This window comes from Lontra canadensis, unplaced genomic scaffold (genome assembly GCF_010015895.1).
Source record: "Lontra canadensis isolate GAN:19392208 unplaced genomic scaffold, GSC_riverotter_1.0 scaffold1, whole genome shotgun sequence".
Lineage (NCBI taxonomy): Eukaryota > Metazoa > Chordata > Mammalia > Carnivora > Mustelidae > Lontra > Lontra canadensis.
Window position 1 is genome coordinate 65494461 of NW_022630995.1, and position 20225 is coordinate 65514685.

Genomic DNA, 20225 nt, shown 5'->3' on the forward strand with positions numbered 1-20225 from the left:
TCAGGGTACAGAGAGGGCACACTGGAGAGAAGGCAGCTGGGAGCTGGCACTCAGGAGAGGTTGCTCAGGCAAGAACAGCATGAGCCACCATCTAGAGGACAAGGGGCAGCTACCCAGGCAGAGGCAAGAGCCCTGCGAATGCCCAGAGCTGAGAGGGGACAGACCTGGCTGGAGCAGGACCTGGAAGGAAGCACGGAGGCTGCAGGATGACTGGGCATCTACAGATGGACTAAGTTCGAAACTGTTCCTGCCCTCAAGGAATTTAAAATTAACTGGGAAGAAAAGCCACTTATAGGTAAAAAGGTAAGCAATTCAGGGATATTTTACAAGCAATTCAATGGATAAAGTCAACAACAACAACAAAAGCCCAAACCTGATTAAATACAGCTAAGGAATTGAACAGACATTTCTCCCAAGACAAAATACAATGGCCAGGAAGCATATGAAAAGATGTCCCACATCACTCATCATTAGGGAAACTCAAGTCAAAGCCACAGTGACATACAACCTCACTCCCAGCAGGATAGCTGCTCTCAAAAGAAGCCAGAAAATGACAAGCCTAGGCGAGGACCCAGGGAAACCAGAACCCTGTGCGCAGCTGGTGGGAACACAAACTGGTGTGGCCACTGTGGACAATGTGTGGAGGGTCCTCAAAAAAACCTAAAACTAGAACTACCAGAGGACTCTGAAATTCCACTTCTGGGTGTCTATCCCAAAGAACTTAGAGCAAAGTCCTGAAGAGACGCCTGCACCTCCAAGTTCACAGCAGCATCATTCACATCGGCCAGAAGACAGAAGTAAACCCAAGGATCCATCAACGGATGAACAGAACAAAATGGGGTCCACCTGCACAGTGGAATATGCCTCAGTGTCAGAGAAGAAGGGAATCCTGACACCTCCTACAACACAGATGAAGTCTGAGAACATTATACCCAGTGACTTACGCCAGTCACAAAAGAACAAATACCACATGGTTCCACCTGTAGGCACGTCCTACAGTCCAGGGAGACACAAAGGAAATGATGGGAGCCAAGGGCTGGGGAGAGGGAGGAATGGGGAGTTAGGGGCAAATGGGGACAGAGTATTAAGTCTGGGGAGAGGGAAAGAGTTCTGGAGAGGGAGGGTGGGGACAGCCACATAACGTGAAAGCACTTACGCCACTGGGGGGGCGCACTTCGCAACAGTCACTCTGGTAAACTTTATATGTATTTTACCACCATAAACAAACAAATGTATTATTCCACAAAAAAAAACAAGACATGCTGCAGGACAAGCATGACCATCAAATGAACGGCCCAAGAAATCAGGCAAGGTAGCAATCAGTGTAAGACAAATCTGTCTGGGAAGGACTCTCAGGAAGGCAGTTCTTGAGCCAGTTCTCAAGGATCTGGGTAGTATCTGGAGAGGCAGAAAAGAGGAGCACACCTAGGAAGTGGTCACTACTTAAGGGGAAATAGGTGGGCAGAAGCTCAGAGATGGGAAAGCTAGAAGCAAGGCACACGGACAGCAGCCAGAGTGATCCTAAACACTCACAGAAGCTCAGAAAGCCCAATGGTCTTCTGCCTAAACATCTCACCTTGTTTTCTTGATCTCCTGGTTCAGCAGCTTCATCTTTGGAGACGAATTTATCGATGCTGCTGTCAGAGGCCTGTCTGCTGTGGCCCATGCTTCTCAGTAAATGTGCTTGCTGAAGAGCTTCATAATCAGAGAAATTGAGATTGAGCGACAAGTTTCCAATAAAAAAAACCAATATCCATATTCATGCAAAGTCCACATGAAAGTACAGGATTTAGATCAAGAACAAGGACAGTCATTCCTCAACTGACCTTCCTTATTTGCTATTTACAACTCAGAAAACAAAGATACTCCAAGATTTCTTCTCGGAAGCAAAGGTAAAACTGCGATGTCAGGGTTGAAGAAAACATTTCCACAGCGCACTGCTGAGGTCCACCTACCAACTGAAGAGCTTCGGAAAGCATCTGCATCTTCATCTGGAAGGACACCCGTGGCTTCCTCATCCTCGTCCGGTGGCTGTCCGATCTGCATCCCCGAATACTGGCTGTCAGCACCGTCTAACACCTGCACAGTACGAGAGGGGCTGGTGAGGGCTCTGAAGGGACATCACCAAGGGACAGGCTCTCCTGACATGGAAAGGCAAAGGCAAAGGCAAAAATCACACGGACCACATCTCTCGTACTAACACAAAGGTAATTTCCTGAAATGCGCAGAGAGGTTGTGCGAGTCCATGATCAAGCTTCCTTGATCACACATTGCTACTACATTACAAAAAGCTTTATGACTATAAAAATGCCAAAGAAATTCCAACCTGAAAATTTCTCTTTGTGATATTAACAAAAAAAACCTAAACAAAAATCTTTATCTTCACAAGCAAATTTTACAATAAGTCAACAATGAGAAAAATCTTTTAGACAAATACCTTCTTTTAGGCAAATACCTAACGCTACACTAGGTTAGCTTCTAAATTGCCAGGACTAAATCAACTAAGTTTTGGACACAGTGTATCATACACTTGGCCGTAAACTTGAATTATGATCCATACTGTGAAACTTTACACATTCACTTGAAATCCCATGTAATTTACCTGAAAAACTGAGTGACAAAACCTCAATACATTATCAAGAACTGAAATAAATTCTGCATCATTTTTAAAGTCATTTCAAGTCCCTAGAGTTACCACACGTTCAAAATCAACCAAGAAAGAAATGATTTACCTTCACTGTCCCAATTAGTTTACCCAAAAAACCTTACCTCAGTTAAAAAAAAATGTATTAAAATGAGAAATTTCACCATAATAAAAACAATACTTCTTGAATATTTTACTACAGCCCAGGCAGAATCAAAAACCACTTTATACGCATCATCAAAAGTCTTACAGTGCAAGTACTGTTACCCTCCATTTGCAGATAAGAAAATTGAGGCAAGAAGGCTCATACATGTTCCAGGCTACACGGCTAGGAAACAGCAGAGCCGAAATTCTCATCCTGGCAGCAGCCCCTTGGCCACCGCGCTGGGCTGTCTCATGAGGAAATCTCTATATCTTCACTTGTTTCTTTTCCTCTATGGCACTCATCACCACCTAACTATGTATTTGTTTACTTATAGATTGATTACTTGCTTAGTATCTGCCCCCACATGCATGCACACACCCTGCCTAGAATAGGGGTAGTTAAGCCATTGCCTAATGACCAAACCTGGCCCACCACCTGTTTTTGTAAATAAAGTTTTATGGGAATGCTAGTTCATTTACATATAGTCAATGGCTGCTTTCACCAGACAGCAGCAGAGAGGAACATGTGATAGAGGCTATATGGCTTAGAAAGCTCTTTGCTGTCCGGCCCGGCATGGAAGGGGTCTCTTGACTCCTCTAGAACATTAGCTTCATGTGAGCAAGGAGTTTTATATGTTGTGCCCTCTACTTTGTCCCCAGCTTGTGAACACTCCATGGAACTTAACAGGCGCTCAGTATACTTGTTCAGCAAATAATTAATGACTACATAACAGACAAGGAAGCATCCCATAAACCAGGAAAGAACTGCACCAATGTGGGAATTATCAAGGGAAGATGTTCATTTTCTACAGGCCAGAGAGACCTGCAGAGGTCCCGTTCCCAGCACTGCTACCCAGTGAACAACGGGGTAATTTCAAGAGGTGTGAAGTTTTCAGAATTTCCCATGGCCTTTCATTCCTACTTCTAACAAATCCACCAGAAACCATCCATCATAAAGAGGCAAGATACCCCATGGAAGCTGGTGCAATAAACACACAGCAGAATCTCCCCCACACACTTAATGGCCAGCACTTTCCCTAACCTTCTCGTTTTTCCTGCATACTGTTCCAACTGTCTGTCCTACGCTTCCCCGGGTCTTCTAGTTAAAAACCCCAACTGTGAGCTCACAGCTGTACCTGAGGAACTGCAAATCCACGTGGCCATCAGAAACTGAATCCACCTGACAACTTGACAACTGCTCAATAGGGACGTGCCAGTGATTTATCTCATGATTTTGTCATTCGATGCTTCTGCATTCATCCACGTAAAAAAAACCCAAAAACCAAACCAAACCAAAAATGTTCTTAATAAAACCTATTCGATAGTAACAGAACACTTAACAGTACAAATTGTTTTTTTTTTTTTAAAAAGGAGTGTTAAATTCTGTATCACTTTTACCAAACTTGGTGTTCAGACCATCCTTAAGGTGCTTCTTCTCTGCTAGCTCAGAGACCAGAAATATACTTAACTCCATGCTCTATAAGAGGGGATATGTTGTAGAAGGTTTTGAAAAGCCAAAAAACAAACCAAAAAAAAGTTAAATACACAGTGTTAATGTTTTTAGTTACAATGTATTAAGACCACAGATCTGGGGCACCTGGGTGGCTTAAGCAAGTGCCTTCGGCTCAGGTCATGATCCTGGAATTCCAGGATCCAGTCCGATATTGGGCTCCTAGCTCCGCAGGGAGTCTGCTTCTCCCTCTGACCCTCTTCCTCTCATGCTCTCTCTCTCACTCTCATTCTCTCTCAAATAAATAAATAAACTCTTTGAAAAAAAAAAAAAAAAAAAAAGAAAATCTTTCCAAAAAAAAAGACCACAGATCTGTCAATAGGGTCCTTACAGATATTTTAAGTAATGATTTAATCTATACTCAGCAAGTTCTTAATGAATTTAAAATGCATTCAATTTTAGCAATATTCATATCATCAACTAATCTAATCTGACCTCCATGTTCAACACAAATGACACACCATTGTCTTCAGGGAGGGTCTTAGATGGGGTTGAATTCCCCATTAATGACCTGAGCTGGTGATCTCTGCTCTTTCCTTAGTGAGTCAGACAGGAAGAGGGAAATAAGCAGGAGGGTCTAGGTCTGAGCCTGCTGGCGAGAGCCCTTCACCCACTTACAATTTCGGAACTGTCCGAAGGGGTCACAGCTGAATCAGGCCCCTCAGTGGTGGTCTGGGAGCTGTCACTGACCGGGGAGGAGGCCTGGGTGCCATCATTCAGGTCCATGGCTGGGTCAGACGGGACGGCACTGATCTGGCTGGAGCTGTGGCTCAGGATATCCTCCTCGTCCCCGTCGGTGGCTGCGCTCGCCAGGTCACAGCCGGTCAGATCCACCGAGTCTGGCTGTAGCGTATGCTGTGACCGGGGCTGCTCGGTGATGATGTCATGGCCCACAGAGTCCGCAGCTGAACTGGCAGAGCCAGGAGTGGAGACTCCAGAAGACGCAGCCAGCTCGCCACCAATCTCACCTTTGACTGAGGCTGAAGACAAAGAAACACACATTCCTCAAAGGGCCAGGGAAACGTTCAACAGGGAATCAAATGCTTATAAAATACCTCAAAATTCACTGTCACCAAATGTTTTAACTGCAAAAAATCGTGAAATACAGTGAAAATGTGAACTAGTAAATTTCGAAAGCAAGGTGAGTGCATTCTTCAAACATTACTAAAATTGCTTTTTACTGTATTCTTGACTTACCCTTCACTCTATTACCATGTCACAGTCATAAAATAAGGATTATCAGTAGGTGTTTCCTAAATGCTATGAATATTCTCAAATGGTATTTCACTGTAAAAACTGACGTAAGCTCAAGAACAATACCACTTTGAGTCTCTGAGCAACTGCTCAGCCTCAGCTTGGAGCAGCGCAGCCAGACCACGCCCCACAGGCAGGCTGGTTGGGCATAAGCATGTGGGTGCTCTCGCTCAGCAGGTCGCACTCAGAAACAGTGGAAAGTCACCATCTCTCTGACATGGGTTTGCCTTCTTCCCAGACCCTGTTCAAGACTGCTTGAAGCCGTCTTAGAAGCAGCCAGTCCTCCCCTCCTGGAACGCAAATGTGCAGCACGTTTTCCTAGCTCTGTTTTTAAATTCTCATTAAAAAAGCCACACACTATGTAAAAATCAATACAGAAAGATCTACACCCAGGTGTTAGCAGTGCTCCCTAAAGACCACTGGGTCAGTGAGTCCTCAAGCTGTATAATGTGGCAGAGAGCTAGAATTTGGATTTTCTTCTTTTACTTTTGTAATTAAAAAAAAAAAAAAAGATTTGTTTTATAAAAATGAGTAAATAAATAATCGCCACTGGATTTATTCAGATTTTCTTTCCCAAATACTTTCGTCTTATTTTCAGTTGTCTAAAAATATTCTTTTGGATAGGATTATACCACTCTCATTTAATCCAATTATTAGCATATTAATCAATACTTCTTTCATAACATGAATAAAGGAATAAAGGAATCTATAAACAAATGTAAATTTCTCTCAAGTTAAGCGGTCCACAGACAATTTTTAATCCCATTTTCCTCTTACAACCCATATAATTCATGAGACACTTACCTACCATCCCTTACTACATAAGAGTTATGCTCAGGGAGTAAACCTAATTTTCAAAGAACCTAAGGAAAACAGCAAACATTTGATCCAAGAAAACACACACACATACATTTCAAAGCAAATGTCCTAAAAATAGTATGAATTAGCCACCATTTGGGCAAGCTGGCTTCACCACTATCCCCAGGAGCACAGCCCTTCATGAGGGGCAGGAGAGGGGAGGGGTAGGGAAGGGGCCAGGAGAAAGACAGGAGGGGTGACACCACTGTCCCTCCCTGAGAGCTACCTGTGAAGGCGGGGCTGCTGCCTTCTGATCTGGACTCGGAGTCATCCTCCAAGGCCGCTGCTTCTCCAAAGAGCACTTTCCCTAGGAAATGATGTAGCGAGAGTCCTTAAGCTTGCTACGGGAAGGACTTCAAAAATCAAATAGATGCACATTCTAAGCGGAAAATCATAAGCATATTTAATTCGCTCTCTCATATGGTATATATAAAGTACTTTTGTACCTCTAATGTGCTAAACACAGAGAATGCCAAGATACTGTATTTAGATATTACTAAAATCAATAACCCTATACAGCACAAAGTTAAAAGCAATGACTCTCTAACTATAACACCAAGTATTTTAATAATTAATAAGAATTTACTGACTTAGATCTCTATTAGTGTTGGATAATTTATATTACTATTTGATCTCAAAGACCGTAAGCTATGGCTAGAACCAATTCTGTTAGCCCTTAGGACACTCACATCGTATCTCCAATGGCAATCAGAGTGTACACATAACCACTGAGCTCCTGAAACAAATAGCACACTGCGTGCCAGCAGCCAATGGGAGTAAAAATAAAAACTTAAAAACAGAAAGAGTTCATACACAGAATGTCACCCCAAAGATCACTTCTACTCTCTTCTCCTTTAAGCTGCCAGACTCTATGGTGTAATCAGACCCTGACGCCATATGATCTGGGAGGATGGAATAATAGTTCATCTTTTGCAAAGCTGTAAAAACATATTTTATAGTTCTTGGTTTCCAAATTATATCAATTTATGTTATATTGATAAGAAAAAAGGAAAAAAAAAGTCTTAACATGATTTAATTGGACTAGTTAAATCATCATGGTTACACTACACATAAGGGTCACTAAATGACCCTCTAGAAATAATTACTGGCAATTTCCAATGCCTAACTTCACTAGTTTCTGAGGACTAGGTCATAGCTGAGACAACTTCCAGAAATCTATACTGGTGTGACATTAAAGGGGGAAAAAAGGCAAAGAAAAAAAAGCAGAGGAAACCCAAAATCTATATAAAATGAACACAGCAATTTGGCTTATCTAAGTAACAGGGTCGTTCTTTACAGAACAAGTGACTGACCCTGAGAAAGCAAGAAAAATCCACGCTGCGCGTAGGGGGTTAATGAGAACAGTCTCTGTCCTGAGAATCAGGGTTTGCCCCCCTGTCCCAAGGAGCCCTCCTCAAGGGGTGCAAGGTCCCAGCTGTTGCCAGAAGGGCCCCACCGCCTGCCACACAGCCCCTGTCCTCATCCCACATCCAACGTCAATTCTCCTGTTTTCTCTCAGAGATTTGCAGATCTCACGTGGGGAAGCAAAAGGATCTTTGCAATTGTAACAAAGAAGGCTTAAAAACTGTAGTTCACAATGAGAAAGGAAAACAAAACAAAAACACTAAAAACACAAATAAGATAGTGGGGACATACCAGCTTCCTACCCAGAAGGAAAAGCTCATCTTAACGGTGGACCACCCAGGAAGGCGGCTAAGCAATAAGGCACCTCGTCACCTGCCTGCCACGGTCCCCTCCTGCTTCCAGAACAGAGAGACTGACTGCCTAGAAGCCAGTGGCCTTCAAACAACCTTAGTGTTTCACCAATTTCTCACACTTGATTAAGTATACTGCACTATGACGGCCCAAACACGATGGATTCTAGTTCTAGGAAATGTTTACTTAACCCAGTCAGGGCTAGAATATTAGTCCTGTTAAAGTCCCATTCAATATTGCAAGTAACACTAGGCATTAGGCTCACAAACCTTCAACTCGTGACACAAAGAAATATTCATATGTTTGTATCGATTATACCTCAATAAATTCTTAAAAAGATTCATCTTTTAAGATTTCAAAAGAGAAAATGGCAGCAATTCTTTCCTCTGGAAATCCAGACTGGAAAAGAAAATAACTGGTGGGGTCAAGTGTTCATGTGTACCAAATCTCTCCGATTAGAGATCAGAAACACTTTGAAAAAAAAAAAAAAAAAAAACTGTTATCAGAATGTTCTGGGATGTACAAAATTAAACACAGCTGAAAAACTGCCATCAGCCCAAACTACCCAAATAATTAACCAAACATCATTCCTGACTAATGCTACACAGAATTCACAGGAAAGGCAAGTTACCTTTATAAAACATAACACAGTCTCTAAGACAGAAGCAGGTGAACTAGAGCAGGCCTATTTCTGTAACTCCAGTTTCACAGCACGGAAGCCACAGTAGAAATTTATGACAAAGCCATTTTGATACACAAGCAATTTTCAAAAGCCGCCCTACAGAACCATTCCGGCCCAGTTACATTTATACATACATCACTCCGTGGAGAAGAGGTACAGGCACAGTCGACGGCGTTACAGAAATACAGAAAAAGCAATGGGACTCAACACAAGACTCTGATTTCTGAAATAATCACCTTTTTGCTTCCTTGAAAGGACAGGGCTGCATGAAGAACCCCCTCCAGCTGTAAATCACAGAAAATGACAGATGAAAGATAACAAGCTGCTAAAATACAGATGGCATTTGAAAATCTTCAAAAACCGTGATTCAGCTTTAAAACTACAGAGTGTGTGAACGTATATCCACCGGCGAAGCCTCAACACATTAATCCTGACACATGAAAATCCTACCAGCACCCCAGTAACACAATTCCAAAAATGCGACCTAAAATGTCAAAGCAGCGCAAAGAACGTGCATTTAATAAGTCAAATTAAAAACATAAGAACTCTCAGATTGCTTGGTCAACTACCAATCAGATATAAATTTTCATTAGCAACGATCATTAGTCATTAGCATTTGTAGGGCACGCATTCCACAGAGCAGAGGCCTCTGGAGGGCCCAGGACGTGGACAGGCACACCCTCACTGTGTGCTCCTGGCTCAGGCAAACATTTACGTTCAGAGGAGGCGGCAACGAGGCCTCCAGTCAAACCCTCCAGGTTGTCGGTGCCGCTGAGGAAAGGCCACATGGCACGTGTGCAGTACTCAACCAGCCCGGGGGAGGCCCAGAGTCCACCGAGGCCCCAGAAGCCTCCTCTGTACCAAAGCTAGTTCTCAAGGCCCTGCTTCCGGGATCCCAACTTCTCCAGCTCTCAAGGGGCAGGAGGAAAACAAGTGGTCAGGTCACAGCACAGCACCCATGAGGGATGAGGGCCCGACCCCCAAAAGCATAAAGACGAGCAATGGCGGGGTACAGGAGGGAGTGTCCTAGAGTCAGTGAGAACAGCAAAAAAGGGGCCTTGAGGGCAGAAGGGAACTTGAAAATCCCCACAGGGACGTGAAGGTCCCCACCTCTGGCCCAGCGGCACAAGGTTCCTATAAATACTTCCCCTGAAGCTTCCGTTCCACGATGGTTGAGGTGCCTCGGAGAAGCAGCCAGGCCAGGGCAGAGAAGCCGGCTTCAGAGGCAGGCCTCATGCTGTCTTCTGACCTGGCCACCCTGCCATCCTCCAGTCTCCAGACTGGGTTTCCAAGGAGCAGGGCTGGCCCCGCCTGGCGAAGCGCCAGCCCTGAACTCCCCAGGGAAGCGGCCCCGCACAGGGCCTCAGGGCTGAACATACCCAGGAGCTCCACTATGCTGCCGCTGCGGCTCCGGCAGCCAGGCTGGTGGCACATGGTGGAGAGTGGCCCGCCGCCTGGAGTGCTCAAGGCCCGCAGGAGCTCAGGCGGGGGCGTCCGCAACAGCTGCTGCAGGAGCTCCAGCGCGCCTGTCACCGCGTTGTGGTCTTGGTGCTGAGTGTAGTGCAAGGTCAGCTCATAGACCTGGAAACAGAGGTACAAGAGGGATCACCGTGGTTGTTAAAATGTGTCCGAGAGTTCACAACTTTGTGTTTTGAGTCTGATGCTGGCAAAATGTGTGCCTCCGTTTCCACCCCTAGAAATGTCTTCATCATGTCTACTGCTGTGGTCACGGCTTCCATGGCAGTTTCTAAGTCCTATGACAACCACTGTGAGAGGAAGCCCTTACAAATCAGGACAGCAGCCCACAAGGGCAGTAGCATGCTAGCGAAGACCGTCTGCCTAACTGCCGACGCGGAAATGGAGAACAGAGCTCACGTACACGGTGAGGACAGCTGGTCTACACAGCCTGCAGGGAACCCTGCACTGAGGACCACGGCAAACATTTCCCAACATATTAGAGACATCACGTCAAAGTTTACCAGTGCTTTTAATATCGTATTACCTTATGTGAACACGCTGAATGTACTTTTTCTTTGTATATTTTAAATTTTTATTTTATTTTAAGATTTTATTTACTTATTTGAGAAAGAGAGAGCATGGGCGGGAGGGACAGAGGGAGAGGGAGAAGCAGACTTCCCACTGAGGAGGGAGCCTGACACAGGGCTTGATCCCAGGACTCCAGGTTCATAACCTGAGTTGAAGGCAGATGCTTAACTGACTGAGCCACTGAGGCACCCCTTATCTTAGTTTTTTTAGACTCTCTACACCCAGCGTGGGGCTTGAACTTATGACTCTGAGATCAAGAGTGGCACGCTCTTCAGAATGAGACTGAGCCACCTGGGTGCCCCTCTTTTTCCATTTCATTAGCATTGTCCAATAAAATACTAACACCCAGTTGGATTTGAATTTCAGATAAATAATTTTGCATCCTAACAATGTCCTGTGCAATTTCAGGCATACCTGCACCACCAAATTATTCCTGATTTCTCTGCAACTCAAACTGAACTGGTACCCTGTACGTTTATTTGGTAAGTTGGGCAGCCCTAACTTTACTATCATAAAAGTAACACACATGTTTAAAAAAAGACAGTCTAGAAGGGTATAAAAAAATAAGTCAAAGTCTCAGAGGCAGCGCCTTTTCATCGTCGCTGCTGCATCCTTCCAAGGGGAGCCGCTATCACAAGAGCCGCAGGTCCACAGTTACCATCCCCGGGCCAAACCTGTCCCAACCCCCATGTGAGCCAAGCTCTCTGGGAGCACAGCCACCTCCTCGTGTTGTCTTCCGGCTCAACTGCTGCAGCTCAGTAGTTGGCCCACAGCAAAAAGGGCTGCTGCATCCTACTCTGACGTTCACCAGCACCCCTGCTCATCGACGAGAAGCCCTGGGCCCTTCCCAGGACCCGCACCGGTGCCCGTCTGCGCATGCGTGCTCACTCCTCAAACTGCGCAAAGGCTGTAGTCTGTCTACAAAACCTCTCCCAACTCCCTGTATTGGGTCCGATCCCACTCACCCATCAGCACTGGCTCATCACCATGCTTCTTCCGTATGCCTCCCTGACCTTGGCCAGACAGGGGCTCCCCACTCTGGGCCCCTACAGCCCACCAACCCACCCCCTTACCACACCACTTAGTGATTGTTTGCTTGCTTCTCCCAGGCTTTTTTTAAAAAAGATCGCAAGAAAATTCCGAGTATGTAATCCCAATACTTATGTATTTATTTTAAAATATTATGGGGGCCCCTGGGTGTCTCGGTTAGGCATCTGCCTTCAGCTAGGGTCATGATCCTGGGGTCCTGGGATCGAGCCCCACATCAGGCTCCCTGCTCAGCAGGAAGTCTGCTTCTCCCTCTCTCTGCCCCTCACACCCTCCATGCTCTATCACTCAGTCTCTAGCTGAAATAAATAAAATCTTTTTAAAAAATATTACATAACTACTTCAGAACTCAGATATCATGTACATTATAAACTGTACGCTAGGTGCGCCTGGGTGGCTCAGTCATTAAGCTTCTCCCTTCGGCTCAGGTCATGATCCCAGGGTCCTGGAATCGAGCCCTGCGTTGGGCTCTCTACTTGGCAAAAAGCCTGCTTCTCCCTCTCTCACTCCCCCTGCTTGTGTTCTCTCTCTTGCTGTTTCTCTCTCTGCCAAATAAATAAATAAATCTTTAAAAATAAAAAAAAAAAAATAAAATGTACATTAACTCCGACAAGACTCTAGCGTGTTACCAATTTATAGGAAATACAGACAAAGAAACATGTTAATTGGGGTGCCTGAGTGGCTCAGTCATTAGGCATCCGCCTTCTGCTCAGGTCATGATCCCAGGGTCCTGGGATCAAGCCCGACATCGGGTTCCTTCCTCTGTGGGAAGCCTGCTTCTCCCTCTCCCGCTTACCCTGCTTGTGTTCCCTCTCTTGCTGTCTCTCTCTGTCAAATAAATAAATAAAATCTTAAAAAAAAAATTAGTTAGCTTACACGATGGGGTGGCAAGCAATACATCCAACTGCCAGGAGTTCCACAGGATAACCTGCTTCTCCAACAAATGCACTCTCATCTTATTTGCATACTGATTCCAAAAGAGGAGCATAAATATCTGACAGAAGGTGAGTGGGTATTTGATGTTCGGGAAATGCTCCTTTTCTTTTTCAGATGTGACAATGGGGGACACCTGAGTGGCTCAGTCGGTGAAGCATCTGCCTTTGGCTCCGGTCATGATCCCAGGGTCCTGGCCTTCTTCTCTATATGCCTCTGCCTCTTTGTCTCTTATGAATAAATAAAATTTTTTTTAAAAAAAGGAGGAGGGGGGCGCATGGGTGGTTCAGTGGGTTAAAGCCTCTGCCTTTGGCTCAGGTCATGATCTCAGGGTCCTGGGATCAAGCTCCACATCGGGCTCTCTGCTCAGCAGGGAGCCTGCTTCCTCCTCTCTCTCTGCTTGCCTCTCTGCCTACTTGTGATCTCTCTCTCTGTCAAATAAATAAATAAAATCTTTAAAAAAAAAAAGTTTTAAAAACAAAGATGAGTTCTCACCTATAGGGATACATACCAGAATACTTAGAGATAAATTAATATGACGACTGGGATTTACTTCAAAAAAATATAAAAACAGAGAAGGATGTGGGATTATAAGTGAACCATAACTGGCCCTGAGTTGACAATTATTAACACAGGTGATAATTACTGAAGGCTGTTTACAATGCTTTTCTGTCTACTGTTGTGTCTGGAAATCTCCATAATAAAAAGTAAAACAAACAAGATGAGGATAAAATAATCTCTTTTTTAAATGCATTATTACCACTCGAATACCTGTTTTACTCACAAAAACAACCAGTAATGTTTGTTGTGAGGACAGTATCACTAAGCACCATATCTCAAGAGAATGTCATTGCTTGTATTCTGTGGGACAGCTGAACGCTGAAGGGCAGCTAGCTGGAGCAGGTCCGTCAACCCCACGGATTCTTAAGAGCCCACGCCCGCTCGGTTACCCTTCATCCACCTGCACTCCCAGGGCCTCACCGTGCACCAGGAAGGAGTCTAAGCACTTTGTAAATACTGCCTGACTGAATGCTTAAATCATTGAATCATCTTCAATTCAAGATTTCTAGGCAAGAATTATTTTAAGCCACTTATAATCTTATACCCTACAAAATTTAGGCAAAGGACACAACTCCTAAGTCTATTTGACCAAAATACCTATGAACTACAATGTCGTCAATATGGAAAACCAAGCCAAGGCATCCCACTCAGGACCCCAGATTGTGGGTCTCAACTCCTTCCTGTATGTGCCATGAGACCATGAATGCACAGAAAGGGTAAAGCCTTCAGTAGCACCCAGTACTTTAAATATGCTAAAAACCCTAACATCTGAAGCCAAGTTCACAAAAAATCCAAAGGCTTAAAATGTAGCTGTCCTATTTCACGGTTAAGAAAATAACCTGGATGAGCAAGCTGCAAAGAAATGAAGTCCATCACTGCAGTCAGATGCAGACCCCATTGGATGAGAATGCACACGGGGTTTCTCTGTATTGGGAAGAGAAGCTTTAACATACTGTCCCCACACTCCAACGGACTGTGTCCCTAACTCCCTGGGTATATACACAAGCGCAGCAGATCACAGGTTCCAGGGCCAGAGACCACGGCCAAAATGTTCACCAATGTGTGCCCAGCACAGAGTAGGTGCCCAATAAATACTCAGAACTGATCTCATGAGTCCTGGCTTTGCAAACTGGGTAAGAGCATTCTCTGTGGCAGGCAGGAGCCTAAGGGGCGCGTGTAATATTCTCGGTAACCTCACAAGAGATTACCCTCACTGTACTCTGATGTCACTGCCATCCAGAGGTCACACAGCTAGGGGTCGTGACCCAGGATCTGAACCAGGTGGCCCAGCTGCAAAGACCAAGCTCTTAACCCTCAGTGCTGCCATTTCTCTTTCAAATGTTTCGATTCTTCCAGTATCCCTCATTTACATACAGGCACCAGAGTAAAGCACACGGCTCCTACCTGGATGAGCTGCTCTGTTGAGGGTGAGACTTCCAGTTCCTTCCGCGTCACCCCAAAGCTGCCTTTCAGGCTCGTGTCCTTGACCTGAGGCTGCAGCAAGGGCACCAGGTACCTGAGTGTGAGCAGCACCCCAAGAATCAGGAGGGTGGAGTGTTCACTCTCAACGGGGACCAGCAAGCCTGTAAGGGACCAATGAGATCTCTCAACATCACCATCTGCTGGGGGTTCAGGGCTTAATCTGTTTAAAACAAGAGACCCACAGCAGAACCGTGTTACGAAGTTGGTAGTGAGGGATAAAGACAGCACAGACACTGCTGTGGGAAAGGGTACAGGAACCTCATCCTTGGGCCAAAATCCAGGAAAGGCTTTAAAGGGTAACTGTGACATCCTGAACTGAGCAAGGCCTGTCAGCATGAGTTCGGCTGCATTTGTAAGTCAGACAGTTCTTTTCCTATCAAATATCCACATGCTCCCCTCCGCCCTTGCTAGAGCCGATCACCATGAATGACTCCAAGTACGGGAGAAGCCGTCAGCACAGAAACTGCCAGGACCCCAGGCTCCGCGTCTAGCCACAGGGACTCACTCAGAGCCCACAAAAACAGCCATGGAGTATGCCACTGAGGAAGGCGGGTGGGGCGCCCACGGCCTCACACCCACTGCCCCGCCAGCTGTCCTTGGGCATGGGGCTGCCTGCACTTCTGCAGAGAGAAGGCTCCTTGTCCTCATCGTCACAACACCCACCATGGGCACATGGCTGCCTCAACATCGTTCCCACTCACTAGTTGGCCAGAGCCAAAGGGCCCAGGCTGGTAGCTAAGGGATTGCCCGATTTTAAAAGAATTTAAAAGATGTGTCTCAAGTAAATGCTAGCAACTCCAGCACACCATGGGGAAAATAACTCCTACAACTAGCTCTTACCCAAGAGCACATTCAATAGCCAGCTGTAAAAGTACTGGGTCCTCCTCGAGTGCTGGCAGATGCTCACTGCTGAGCCAGCCGCCGTCCGCCGAATGGTTGGGGAGCTTGACTTCAGATTCGCTATAAAAGCCTTTAGTAGAACCTAGGGCAGCAAAAACCCAAGTAGATAAAAAAGACAAAACTCCTATGAAGCTTATCACGTTATTTCACAAAATTAGTCCAAATTCTTACGGAGTGAAGGTTATGAACCCCTGGACTTTGCTACAGCTAAATAAAAGCACCCCAAATTCGGGATATACCAGAGCAATTTGCAGAAGTGGTCTACCTACTTCCTTACTTTAAGTACGGACTCGCTCAGTATCTATGTCCTTTACCCAAGAGTAAAAGCCTAAGCTTCTAGAAAAGGGGGACCCACAGCATTTGGGTACAGGGTCAGTCAACGACACCACGCAAAATAAAGACAGTAAAAACAAAACAAAACAAAAACAAAACCACCCAAATAATGAAGTCAAGGAGAAGAGCGTAGTAGTCAGCTACAGCCACGTCCCAGCCTGAGAGACGGCTTGCGGACGTGCAGTTAATGCCACTAAGAGATGCTCTGTGGTCTGGAAAGCGTGTTGGCGAGCTAAACCACAGTAGCACAGCGCCCACGAGTATGTTCCTAAGGAGAGAAGAAGACCTTGTCACGGAACCTCCAGGATAACCCAAAGGAGACCATGCTACAATTCCAACGATGGCCATCTAAGTGTTAAGAATTTCCAAAGAATGGAAAGGTGTGGGGCGCCTGGGTGGCTCAGTGGGTTGAGTGCCCCACTCTTGGTTTCAGCTCAGGTCGTGATCTTCTGGTCAGAGGAACAAGCCCCTACGCTGGACTCCCTGCTCAGAGGGGAATCTGCTTCGCTCTCTCCTTCTGCTCTGGCCAACTCCCCTAAGCATCATGTGTGCGCACTCTCTCTCTCATAAATAAATCTTAAAGAAAAATAAAAAAGGAAGAAAAGAAAAGGCGTGACCATTAAGCTTCCTGAGTTTGGAAACTAGCTGCCTTAAGAACACCCACTTCTAGCACTCTCAACCCCACTCTGAGCAATGATTTGGTCCCCATTACTATGGGCATGCACTGAGCAAAGCTATCTGGGCTGGGGACACCATTAGGATCACACGAATGAGGCATGACCCTAGGCAAACGAGTAGCACATTAACAGATTGGCACCTGACTTATAAAGAAACTCCTTCTTAACAGCGGGGTTAGCGTCAGCTGGTTCTCAGAGGCTTGTCATTCCTCGTCAAGTTACAGACTAGATCTCTGGAACCAGAGAGGCAGAGGACCAGACCCTCATCCCCTGGATGGTCCCCGTGCTTTGTGGCTTCCAGTGCCTCCTGCAAATACCACCAGAAGAACCCAGTCAACTTATCTCAGACAAACCTTAACTCTGAGAAAAGATACCAGTAGCTTCAAGTAACTCATCTGAGTGAAAACACACACACATACATCAATGAACTAATACAAAGCATTCCACATCAGTCCACACTTACAAGTACAGTGAAAACTGAGCATTATTTTAAAGAGTGAGCCCACAGTAAAGTTCAACAGTTTGGAATAATAAAATCGAATCTCAGAGTTTGAAGGGGCATCATCACAGGTCCAAATCCCATCATGCTGAGAACATCGTAGAGAAGGCAGCTGGCAGGCCCCCGGACCACACGTGGGCCCTTCTCAGAATGGGAAGAAAGCACACTAGACTGTAGGGCGGACAGCTCCACTTTCCAATAAATGCAAAGGACAAATTTCTAAGAGTACTTCCCAAAGGGAAAGATGAAAAATCACTCAGCTTTAGAGTCAAGAGTACTGCAGGGGATGGAAACGGAAATTAAAATCGAAATACAACACCAGGGCACAGCCATCAGAATGGCTAACCTGAAGGGCCCCACAGCAGCGAGGTCCTGGAGGAGGCAGAGCCACGGGGTTCCCACACGCCAAGGACACTGGCACAAGCAGGGGCAGGCACATGACAGAGCTTTCTGGCAGCGTCTACAGCAGGTGACACACGTTCCTACAACCCAGCAGCCCCCTGTTCCAGAATCCGCCACCACAGGCTGTACCCGTGCTCCAGATGACATGCACAAGGGCAGGCACGGCAGCAGCGCTCAAAATGGCCATGAGGTAGTAACAGCCAGTCGCTCAGCTACAGTACGTGGTAAACTGTGGCGTGTTCACACAGCAGCGCACCCCACAGGTATGAACACTGCATGAATTACCCACTGGTGACAGGGAAGACGCTCGCCAACTTAATGTGTGGCAACAAACAAACAAAACCAGACAAAAAGAATGCACACTGCACGGCTCTGCATATGTTGAATTTAAAAACAGCCCCCGTGGCTTCAGAAGCCCAGTCTGCAGGCCCCACCGGGGAGGAGGGGAGTGCAGCAACGGGGGCCGGCATGAAGGGCGCCTGGGGCTGGAAACATGCTATTCCACTTTGGGATGGTTTGCCAAGGGCCACAGCGGCAATTCCCGTGCTGCCTGCGTGTGCGCCACACGTGAGTGAAACAAGCCTCAGGAGGCATCTCAGTCCCTGACAGGCCCTCCTGAGAATGAAAACACACCAGAGGGGAGGAGACTTTGGAACAAAAGGGTTGTGCTGGGCGTGTGAACAAAACTCTGCCGCCCAGACACTCCCTGAAAATCATGCATAGCTCTTAGAAACATCGACTTACAAGGACAAAAAGAGGACAAGGACAAGAGCAGACACGAGGCATCCACAAATTCTGCAAGCTGGAAAGGAGACAAGTGCTGAGTGCCCACCTTGCGGCCCATGGGGAAGACGTTCACAAGTACACTTTCCGGTAAGCTAGGGCAGGGAGTCTGAAGGCCGCTAACAAAAGGCCAGCTCACTCAAGCCACAGAACTGCAAGAACAGCTCAGGCTCTGGAGGCCCCAGAGACATTGGAAAGCAGCCTGTCTGCCCCGGTGCGCACCGCCGGCCATGCAGCCCTGGGTCTCCTCTCCTCCGGGGTGGCCCAGAAAGTGGTCTTCACTTCCCACCTCCCAAAAACACTGGGGGATAATCTCCAGAGATGTCGGCATAACCAAGGTCAGACATGGGACACAGATAGAAAACAGAAAAATGAAGAAAAAATGTGCATTCTGACCAGGGAGACCGCTGGCCCTGCCTATCCCAGATTCTAGGACAAACGAAGCCAGGTTTACCCCTCCAAGCAGGAGAATGAGCAACCTTTCTCTAGAGATACTGACCACCTCAAAAGGAAAAGGCTAACTGAGGCTGACACTTAAAGAGACACGATGGAAAAGCAGGCTCACCATCTATCACCTCAGGAAGCCCACCATGGGACAGACCTTGCCACACACACGCTTCCAATAAGCTTTTTAAAGTCTCACTCAAATCTAAAGGGACAACTTTCAACATAAAAGTGAAAGACCAGAACAGAGAGAACAGAGGAAGACAGAAGAAGGAGACAATTCAGAAGTCAAAGAAAGTTCTTAAGAAAACTGTGATCGATATCCTTAGAAAATAAGGAGTGTATTCACGAAGCAAGAGGAGGATGCCAGAAAACAAACATTCTGAACACAAGAAGCACCTCTCAGAAATTAAAAATATAACAGCAGGAACAAAAACTCAACAGAAGGGACACCTGGGTGGCTCAGTTGGTTGGACCACTGCCTTCGGCTCGGGTTATGATCCTGGAGTCCCGGGATCGAGTCCCGCATCGGACTCCCAGCATCATGGGGAGTCTGCTTCTCCCTCTAACCTTCTCCTCGCTCATGCTCTCTCTCACTGCCTCTCTCTTAAATAAATAATAAAATAAAATCTTAAAAAAAAAAACAAAAACCTCAACAGAAGGGTTTAAGATAGACATCTAGAAAGTACAGAAAAAAAGAAAAGGAAAATAGAAATAAAACGTAACACAAATTCCATTACAACAAGGGAGTATGCCTAGAAAGGTAAAGACATAGCATCTAGAAATCAGGCATCAAACAGGAGAGCACCAAAAACAATTCCTAGGAGGACAGCAAAGAAAAGTCCTCAGACCTAGAGAGCATCTGAATCAGACTGGGGCAAACAGCTGGAGAATTCTAAGACAGAAGACTCCAGTGGAGAAAAAGGACCCAATACATTATCTGTCATGTGGAGAATTGCACTGAGACACATTTTACAAAGCTGTTGGAAGGTATGAGAAGACATAAATGACCAAAGAATAACAAGGAAAATAAAAAAGAGGCAACTGTTTACTCCCAAAAAACTAAATAGTTCGAGAAATAGAATCCAAGAACAGAACATAACTTGTTGTGACTATTACTGGGGCATGATAATGTCATACTGAATACAGATAGAACTACATTAAGAAGATAAGAACCGGGTTAGGGCTAAAATTCATAGTATAAAAAAAATTTTTTTTAAATAGCAGTACAGAGATAGCATGCTATCTAGAAATGTGCAGGTAAACACTAACAAAGGACTGACCCACACAAAGGAGGAAGTCAAGAATCT

General features: G+C 45.8%; 1 protein-coding gene across 5 annotated transcripts in view; it reads right to left on the reverse strand.

Moving 5' to 3' along the window:
- HTT (huntingtin) overlaps positions 1–20225 on the reverse strand; it is a 134842-nt gene that overhangs the window by 84019 nt on the left and 30598 nt on the right. For 4 of the 5 annotated variants that reach the window (XM_032855922.1, XM_032855917.1, XM_032855926.1 and 1 more), the window contains 8 exons: positions 15718–15859; positions 14800–14978; positions 10188–10389; positions 9045–9092; positions 6637–6717; positions 4917–5278; positions 1956–2079; positions 1577–1695 (listed from right to left, as the gene is read on the reverse strand). In XM_032855922.1, the coding sequence (XP_032711813.1) occupies positions 1577–1695; positions 1956–2079; positions 4917–5278; positions 6637–6717; positions 9045–9092; positions 10188–10389; positions 14800–14978; positions 15718–15859 (1257 nt within the window). The remainder of the gene's footprint in view (positions 1–1576; positions 1696–1955; positions 2080–4916; positions 5279–6636; positions 6718–9044; positions 9093–10187; positions 10390–14799; positions 14979–15717; positions 15860–20225) is intronic. The other variant, XM_032855925.1, reaches the window with a different exon arrangement.